This window comes from Pyxicephalus adspersus, chromosome 5, assembly GCF_032062135.1.
Source record: "Pyxicephalus adspersus chromosome 5, UCB_Pads_2.0, whole genome shotgun sequence".
In the NCBI taxonomy this organism is placed as follows: Eukaryota; Metazoa; Chordata; class Amphibia; order Anura; family Pyxicephalidae; genus Pyxicephalus; species Pyxicephalus adspersus.
In genome coordinates, this window is record NC_092862.1 from 44,081,093 (window position 1) to 44,091,047 (window position 9,955).

Below are 9,955 nucleotides of genomic sequence, written 5' to 3' on the forward strand. Positions count from 1 at the left end.
CACCACCTCAAAGCCTTGGATGCACCATTGGATGCTTTCCACCAGTATTGAAGCTGATCAAGACCAGTGACATGATAATAAAGTTGAATATGGTTAATTTTGAACATGATAATTAGTGTTGGTCGAGTATCTCACTATTCAATACTGATCGAATAGTGAGAAATTCTCCGGGTGATCAAATGCCGAATGCCTTGCATTCAGATTGTTTCTCCATCCAAGAACTCATAGTTCAGCGCTGCAACCCTATCCAAGAACACATAGTAGTAGCACAGCACGGCAACAGCAATTGAGTTTCTCTATCCAAGAACACACGACTATAGTGCCCTGGAGATCCCGCAATGACAGGAGGATTCCCACGGCTGCACAGCCGGGAAATCATAATGTCATTGTGGGAAAACCTGTAAAAAAAAGTTAGTTAAAAAAACACAAACATTCAATAAACTACTTCAAAATTAATTTAATTTTTTTTAACATTTTTTTTCACTAATTTTTACTGTTGAATACCATGTTTTTCGGGTCGAGTCTATCCGAATTCGAACAGCCATATTCGGGTTGAATATATGGACAACCCGAATTCGAACATTAACACTAGCGATAATAATGTTCAGCAATCAAATTCACCCAGGACTCAAAATCTAATCATAGTGGTATAGGGGCATCTAGGTTTTTTTTACCCCCAGATATAGTTACCGTATTTTCCGGCATATAAGGCGACTGGGCGTATAAAACGACCCCCCAACTGATTGGTTAGAGTGGTCTGCCAATTAATCCAGGCTCACGTCCTCCTGTGCAGGCTCGCGTTCTCCTGTGCAGCTTGCACAGGAGGACTCGCGGGGACTCGACCGCGCCAGACGTGAAGCAAGCTGCAGGTAAGTACCCGGCGTATAAGACGACCCCCGACTTTGGCACAGATTTTTCGGGGTTAAAAAGTCTTTTATACGCCAGAAAATACGGTAGCAATTTTTCTTTGTGTCAATACCAAAAGTTTATTTGCAGAGTAGTAGGAATAGCCAAAATAAATAGATGTAGTATTTTAGGCAGTATAAGCATTTTTTTGCACTGCAACAACAGTGGAAAGGGTTAGAAAATCTTTCATTAATGCACATTAGTCAACTACAAATAAAATATAAGACATTATGAAGCACTGGAATATATTTAATGACCCCAGGGCCAGTCTTTAGTCATTTAGTTCTAATAGCACATTATACTTTGCTATTGCAGGACAAAGCATTAAATATTTTATATATATTTTTATTACCACTACACTAGAGAAGGTTGTAATGGCTCTAAATAATTTAAAAAAAGAAAAGATTAATGTTTATTAAAAGTCATCACTATAAACCTGCATTTTTGAGACAATTTCAGTAAAGCATCTCTGAAGCTTTTGTGGCACAAAGGATAAATAATTGGATTCACTGAGGAGTTAATCCACAACAACCAACTTGTTACTTGGTTCCAGTAAGAGTCAACACATTCATCATGACAAGCTGCACGGATAGTCTGAAGAAATGTATATGGGGCCCAACAAATCCCAAAAACACAGACAAGAACAGTCAGAGACTTTGCCACTTTCTTATCCCTAGAAAGTTTAGCAGCATTGTTACTTGAACTAGGAATCCCTCTGATTTCAGAAGATGAGTTGTGAACATTTAGAGATGCTTTATCCTGTGTTCGACCCACATTGGTAGATACAACAGCCACCTCTATAGATGTTCTCATGTCACATTGAGTTAGTGAAGAAAGAACATGACTTCTCTTTTTACTTCGTAGTTTTATGTTCCAGTATATGCTGATATTAAAAAATGAAATGCTTATCAATGGAAGAAAGAAGTCAAAAGTTGAGGCTCCAAGAAGGAAGTGCCAGTTGTAATAATACCCTGCTAAACACTGGCCTTCAGGAATATTACTATCACCATACAGATATTCCCAGCCAATAATAGCTGGACTGTAGAGAAGGAAGGACAGAACCCAGACAATGGCCATCTTTACAACTGTCTGCCTGTGGTTGTTTTGCTGATAACGATATGTCACCTAGAAAACATGAGGACAAAGGATTACTATATATTATATATAAATACAAAATTTTACCTTCAACAGGAGTCCTAAAATGCATCTACAACAGTTTTTGGAACAAGCAGCATAACAATAAAGAATCATGTTAGTAGGAACTTAGAATTATCTCCACTGATGTCACATCCTTTAATAGTTAAACAGAGAAAAAAATATACAAAAATGAAACTTTAAAGACATCATATTATTGATATCAAAGTTGTTGGAATAAATCTGATTCCTGACTTTGTATTTATTTTAACGGATTAGTCTGTGGCAGTCAACAGCACTTAGTACACAATATATGTCAATAAGTGGTGTTCAGTACTCACTTTGTATTAAATTCTGCTGTGGCAAATGTAGAAAGCATTGCTATAACTATTGCTGGTGGGGTGTTGTGGTTAAAGTTAGGAAGCACCTTGTACAGAGGGGCCCTGAGAGGTAGTATGGCTTCCACAAATATTTTCAAACATATGCACTAAAACCTCTTTTTTAATGCAATCAGTTAAAACCCTGGGACTTAAAATGCCCCAATGACTACTTAAGCTGGCGTTTAGGGGTTACTCACCTTTACATATTCTCAGTCCCATACTCCTCCTCTACTGGCTGGCTGATGTCATGGCCCAGAGCTATGTAGGCACAGTCACACAAGAGATCAATCTGGAAGTTCCCGCTGGTGTACAGTAGGCTTTGGGAACCACTGCACTAAACTATACGCCATGCATCATGTGCCTTACTGTCATTTTCAGAAAAAAATAGATTTCCCAAGTCAATGAGTCTACAAACTGCTACTTCCAAAACAGGGATCTACTGTAAGGATGTTATAATATTTTTTAAAAATATTACACTACCTTAGTAAAGCATTAGTATTTTATTAAAAAAGGTTAATACTTACTGCCAGAGTGATAGACATAAACCTGTCATAACTGATAAGAACGATATTAAACACTGAAGCAGTGCACATCAGGTTGTCTGCTATTAACCAAATCTTGCAGAGGAAGTTACCAAGTGTCCACGTTCCAGTTATGATAAAGGATGCACTCACTGGAATACAGAATGCTCCTTGCAAATACAAGATAGAAATTTCATGTTATATGATACAATTTGTGAAATTCAATCAATTTCCTGTTGTGAGCTCTGCCAGTCTGCATGATTTGTCAAATGCTATTGTAATGAATTCCTCATATGTTTTGATTTCTGCACCTAGCACTGCTGAATTACCAACAGAAATGTTTAATGCAAGGCAACTACAGCAGTCTGCATAAACCTTTCATCCCTACAGGTAGTAATCAATGAGCAATCAACATTTTTAAAAATTAAAGGGCAACTAAGACAAGCTATACATTCTTCTTATGGCTGCTTTCTTTTCAGACTTTTTCATGCTACACCCTGCACTTCCAAAAATCCAAAAACTTTTCATACCACACCCTGGAGTGCAAAAAATAAGAAGCACAGACATGGGCAGCTAATATCGAGAAAATTCATGCAAACAAAATTTGTCAAATTTCATTATTGTCATTATTTAAATAAATTCTAATACAATTGTTTTATTTTAATAGCTTGATAGAAGGGGGGGGGGGGGGGGGGTCAGTTAATACATACATTTCTGATAAAAGACTGACAGCCCTTTAGTCCATCTCTGTACTTCATTATAATACTAAAAGGAAAAATAAGACTTACCAATAAAAAAATCACAGATTGCCAGATTAAGGAGGAAAAAGTTACTTTGATTTCGAAGTCTTTTGTCATTAATAAAAGCTAAGATGACAATAACGTTACCAAGGACAGTGACAGAAGTAATCAGAGGTATAAAGATATACAAGAATATAGTTGTGCTTTCAGACAAAGCTGTGTTTTCTTCATCTTCAGTAGAATTCCCATCACTCATATTTCTGTCGACATTAGGTAAAACATAGCTGATTTCCACACTGATGTTCATTGTATAAACCGTGCCCCATGTACACTTTGAATATACAGTCTGTTGTTGTCATTACAGAACTAAAGACAGTGTAGTTATTGGTAAAATTATATGAGCAATGGTTCTGTGTTTAGCATTCCTTGTCCTTGGGACAGCTCAGATTGGAACAGTTTACAGCTGGTGATGGTAATACTGTAACTGCTTTGTTCTACTAAAGATTTTATACCTAATTCCACTGTGGGCGGATGCTCTTGTGCCATTTCTGTTTAACTTAAGACTTTAAATCGACAGGGAAAACGGTTTGGAATCATTTTTAATTCTTCATAGGTCTCTATAGTCTTATAACAGGGACCTTCATATATTGAGGAAGCACAAAGATAATGACAGCCTGTATTCCCAAGTCCAATAATATGACCTCTTACGTCCATTGTGTATTCTGTCACATTATCTTAATTACAATAATAGAAGTCCAAGGGATACAATCACAGAATGTCCTTGTGGTAACAATAGTCATTTAGATTATTATGCACAGGCAAGGAATAGGATAGGACACCAAGCCATGTGTATTTATTTTTTATTTATTATATAAAGGTTTTTCTTACAAAGGTAAATTTGAAAGATAAAGCACATGTGATTTATGAAATACAAGTGTGTTACACATTGTGTTGCACTACAATCTTAGAAAACCTTGGTATGTTGATAAGTTTTTACCAACATGCATGGATCAGATCTTTAGCATCATCCAACCACTTCAATCTCAGTTTTCAGTTTATCCTCCACTGGTTTATTATTTTTTCCTAGTTCCAGTAATATGGACCTGGCTCCTACTAGGTCTATGTTTGAGCTGGAGCAAAAGCTCAAGACAATTTGAAAACTTTACTTAATTAAGCATACATGAGAGTAAGTCTGGTCTAGATGACTGTGCAGACTACATTTGTTATTAATATTTTAGGAAATCAGATAAAATGGTCAGATGGGCTGTGTGCAGGTGGCCGGTATCTGGTTCTTTAACTGTAACGATGGGCCACTTAGGACCAAAGAGTCTAGCCCAGGAAAGTACCGATTTTGTTAGTACATCAATAAAATATATGTTTAGCAGGAAATTAGGTGATATGCACTTGAGGGGCAACATTTGAATAAGGATCCAATACTGCCTTTTGACATGACATCTTTATTGTGTAATTCTGGCTGAGATATAATAACTTTATATATTTTTATGTGTGAGTGACATTATTCAGAAGCTCTTCATATGTTTTTTTGTGAGGTAAAAGCCCCCATATATCCACCTTCAGTGTACACCAAAACACCTAGGGGACAAGTTTTCTTTTAGACCATTTGTGTTAGGAGACTTTAAGGACCAGGTGTAGGCAAACTCTGGCTTTTGGGCCAGATACGGCCTAGCCAGTAGTCTGTTCCGGCCTAACGCCCCCCTGGTCGATCCAACCTAATCACGGCTGCCAGGGGTCAGCAACCCGCGACTCGGAAGCCACATATGGCTCTTGAGCCTCCTTGTTATGCCCCCCTTCCTAATTTACCACGGCCAGCGTTAACACTTCCGCCGCAGGGGTAAGGGGACATTCCCTCTCCTCCAAATGCATTGCAGAGGAGAGGGATTTCCTTTCAGGGGCGTTCCTGGTGGGGAGGCAGAGCCATCAGTGAGGGACTTGAGAGAGAGTCTGGCCTAGTGTGCTTTCTTGACCTCCTAAAATGGCCTAGTAGCCATAAAAAGTTTGCTGACCCCTGTTATAGACTTTTTGCTCACTGTCTGCAGTTGCCTGTTGCTGAAATAAGCTTGGATGGCCTTCTGCTGGTGTGTTTATTTGTTAGGTTTACTGTTGCCGATTTTGCCTGTTTCCTGATCATGAGATTGTATGCTGCCTGGACACACAGTTACCTGTGACCCTGACTCTGTTCTTTATAACCAAAGAATACCTTGTTTGGTGGATGGATTTCCTTTGTATGACCTCGGATTCTGTTTTCTGGACTTGTCTCCGCTGGACTGTCTTGTATTGCATTATCTGTGGGCTCCTGTTCCTCTGACATTCCTTCCCCAGACACCATACTTTTTGCACAGAAGTCCTGATGGCAACTGTGTGCTGGGACAGCACAGCTAGCCTTCTGAGTGGGGGCTTGCTATAGATGAAAAGTGCAGAGCTAGATTGGGGCTGGCGTCTAGTGACCACTGGTGCTTGACCAGGGCCTTACAATTTGTCTATTGGTTTTTATTTATTGAATAAAGAGGATCTGGTCAAGAAGGTCAAAACCTGCATAGAAAGACCTTTTGGATTGGTTAATGCAATCTCAAAGAGAATCAAAGGGGCCATAGAGAAATATTTCCAATGGAACATTCTGACACACTTGAGAACAGAGTCTCTGTTAGTAGCATAGAAAGTGGCATGGGCCTTACAAAAACCTTTTCAGTTGGGTGAAAAAGGTGCCAAACATCAGTTTTGTGAGTGGATGCATAAGGCCTACTACAGGATGGATTGGAACGATCTATCAAGGGATCCACAGTTATGTTGGGATCTTGTGCCAATATCAAAGAAGGTTAATAGCCTCCTAACATTTTTCTAAGTGGGCCAGTGCAGAACTGGGACAAATTAGTATTAGGGGCGTAAGTAGAACATATTATATTAATTGTCCCTTCTAATTCCATTAACAAAAAAAAGTACCAACTTTTGGGATCCAACTTAGTAGAAATAATTTTATATTGTAAGTTCTAAAGTTTTATTGGAGAAGAAGAACACCCTGCTTTTAGTTTTGTAATGGTAAATATCACATCTCCCAACCTAGGAGATTCAAGAGAGGAGTATCACACTTCCAATGAGTCTTCTGTAAGAAAAGTATGCCAGGAGATTGTTTTTCAAGATATAATAGTAACTTTTTGAATTTTGGTGGACTAATAAAGCCTGCTACATTCCAATAAACCAGTTTCAGATCACAAACCAACAATGGAATGCGAAACAGAAATTGTGGAGGTTTAGGAATATACACCAGGAGTAATAGAGAAATCCACCTACATAGCAGTTGTCTAAGTGTGCCATCTTAGAAGTGCAGAGGGAACAGAAAAATAAACTGGGTCTTGATTACAGAATACCCAACCTGAAACTGCTAGCGTTTGATAAAATACCAAATATGTAAAAAAAAAAAATAAAAAAAAAAACTCAAGCTCACAGTACACATTAGTGTGGTGTTCATGGGGAATAATGCCTCTTTCATTGTTGGTCATTGGGATAAATTACAGATAAATCCACAAACCCACAGTTTGTGACCCTCCGCAGTTTGTGACCCTGTCAGAGCAACACTGAAAACTACTAAGGTGATCTATTGTGCTTTGTCCAGAGGGGGAAAAACAGCCAAAGGTAAAATCTTATCTAGCTACTTTTACACAGTGGTGAAAATAAAAAAGTGTTGCCATATAATATAGAGGGGTCACAATACTCACAACTGCACTAAAAAGCTTTATGGTGTGATACTTGTCATATACATTTCTGTAATGGAAGAACATTCAACTGACATGGGATATGTTTAATTAGGAAATTGAAACATCTGAACAAATATACATTTGAAGTTCTTAAAACGTTGTGTCCTTCTGATGAAGCCTATGGGTGAAACGCGTCAAGGACTGTAAAAAGCGAATTGATCTATATTGATGTAACACATGAGACCTGGGGGTCAGTGTTGGGGCCTTTACTGTTTACCATATTTATAATTGATATAGAGTTTGGGATTTAAAGTACCATTCCTGTGTTTGCAGATGACACCAAACTATGTAATGGAATTAGGTCCATATTAGGTCCATGTCAGGAGAAGAACCCCGCTGGGGGGGTGCACAGGCCGGAGCTGCAGAACACGTGCCCCGGATCTGAGCCTGCGATGGGAGAGTGGGCAGATTGTGTGCAGTGACACAGCCTGCCCACTCTCCCATTGCAGGCTCAGATCTGTGATGGGAGAGTAGGCAGGGCTATGCCATGATGTCAAGTTCAGTGTCGTCATGATGGCATAACCCCACCCACTCTCCCATCGGCCCAGCCCCTCTGTCAAATTTTATTTCATATTGTGGCCCCTGACTAAAAAAGTTTGCCCACCGCTGGTCTAGGGGGAATACACTTGGGGGATAATAATAATAGCATGCAATGCCTAGCTGCAATATCTAAAGCTAGCAAAGTACTTTTTTGTATTAAAAGAGGAATAGACTGCAGAGATGGAGACATAATCCTGCTCCTGTACAAAGCATTGGTCAGACCATATCTGGAATCTGCAGTCCAGTTTTGGGCACCAGTTCACAAAAAGGACATTGAGGAATTGGAGAGAGTGTAGAGAAGGGCAACTAAACTAATAAAAGGAATAGAGGAGCGCAGCTATGAGGAGAGATCTTTGCGTCTGGAGGAAAAGAAGTTTATGCTCCGGATAAGGAAGGGATTCTTCACTGTAAGGTCTGTGAAAATGTTGAATGGACTCCCTCAGGAAGTAGTTTCAGCAACTACTAGAGATTGCTTTAAGAAAAAGATGGATGGTTTTCTAGAAACACAGAATATAACTGGGTATTAAGGCTTTAAAGTAAAAAAAAAAAACAGTGTCTGTTGATCCAGGGAATATCCGATTGCCTCATGGAATCAGGAAGGAATATTTTTCCCCTGTTGAAGCAAATTGTTCCAGGGTTTTTTTTTGCCTTCTTCAGGACCAACTATGTCAATAAGGTTTTATATCTGGAACTTGATGGACTTTATGTCTTTTTTCAACCTAGCCTACTATGTAACTATGTAACATGGACTGTTTATTTAATATGTATATGCAAGTAATTTTTGTGACATGTTTTTAAAGCATTACACAATAAATTGTATAATTTTATTAGTTTTAACTGTGATTGTTCATATTAAGCACCTGAAAAATCAATATCACCTTTAAAAATTTGGATTTGACTATATATAAAAAGGATGTGGTGCGATTTAAAAATGTAAAGAATTAACACAAAACAAGGGGTGAAAAGGGAGGGGACCCATGATTTTAACAGTCATAAACATATTAAACAGTCATCAATAATGACAAAGCATAATCATTACAAGAATCTAGACAATAAAGTAGAATATGCTTGAAGAAAGATAAGACCGGTCAGAAGTCAAATTAACAGCCTAAGCATTTCAATATACCTGGATCAAAACCAGTACATCTGTAACCACCAAAATAGGACAACTACAAGACAAGAAAAAAACACACCAGACAAGACGAATGGGCAAAGGGGGGGGGGGGGGGAACAACCTACTTTTGTTTAAAAGCTACTTTAGTGGTCTGTAGAAGTATATGTGAATCTTTTCCAGGGGTCCCAGATCTTATCAAATTTCTCCAATGAGTTTTGGAGAATATGTGTCATTCTGTCATTAACCATAATCCAATCCATCTTGGCGCTGAAAGGACCCAGACCTATCGTATTAGATTTCCAGGATTTAGCAAGCGTGATCCTAGCCGCAAGCAGAATCAGTATCAGGAGTTTCCGCGAAAATTTAGAAGCCTCCAGATCACACTTGCTAAATAGTGCAACCTCTGGAGAGCTCCGAATATCTCTCCAAAAGACCCTGGAATTGATATGAAATATTTCTTTACAATAAATTTAGGCAAGGGGGCAAGTCCACCACAAATGCAACATTGTGCCCCTGGTGTCACACCCTTGAAAACATAAAGGAGAAACCAAAGGGTAGCATTTAGAGAGTCTATCCGGTACCAAATACCACCATGTGGATTGTGAAAATTGAGATTTGGGCAGCTATGTAATAGTGACTAAAGAGAGGAACCCCCAAATCCCCCAGAGTACGAGGGGTCAGCATTGTACTCCTTTGGATCCTGCTTCGCTTTTCCCCCCCAGATAAAATTGATAATTTTGCTTTGAAGAGATTTAAAAACTGAGGGCGGTACTAGTACCGTATTTTTCGGACCATAAGACGCACTTTTTTTCCCCCTAAAGTGGGGGGAAAATCAGGGTGCGTCTTATGG

The 9,955-nt window shown here is 38.8% G+C and overlaps 1 protein-coding gene across 1 annotated transcript; it reads right to left on the reverse strand.

Annotated features, from left to right (window-relative positions):
* Positions 1 to 1,311: 1,311 nt before the first annotated feature.
* LOC140332053 (histamine H3 receptor-like) lies at positions 1,312 to 6,028 on the reverse strand. Its single transcript, XM_072413349.1, has 4 exons — positions 5,862 to 6,028; positions 3,730 to 3,941; positions 2,945 to 3,111; positions 1,312 to 2,031 (listed from the first exon to the last, which is right to left on the reverse strand). The coding sequence occupies exons 1-4, from the start codon at positions 6,026 to 6,028 to the stop codon at positions 1,312 to 1,314; spliced, it is 1,266 nt and encodes a 421-aa protein (XP_072269450.1).
* Positions 6,029 to 9,955: the final 3,927 nt, after the last annotated feature.

What these genes read in the sequence shown, in the direction of transcription:
- LOC140332053 (XM_072413349.1), bottom strand. Translation starts at nt 6,028, where the DNA reads ATGGTGTCTGGGGAAGGAATGTCAGAGGAACAGGAGCCCACAGATAAT. An exon ending in GAACAGAGTCAGGGTCACAG is followed by an intron (nt 3,942 to 5,861) that starts GTAACTGTGTGT and finishes TAATGTCGACAG; the next exon opens with AAATATGAGTGATGGGAATT. An exon ending in AATCTGTGATTTTTTTATTG is followed by an intron (nt 3,112 to 3,729) that starts GTAAGTCTTATT and finishes TGTATTTGCAAG; the next exon opens with GAGCATTCTGTATTCCAGTG.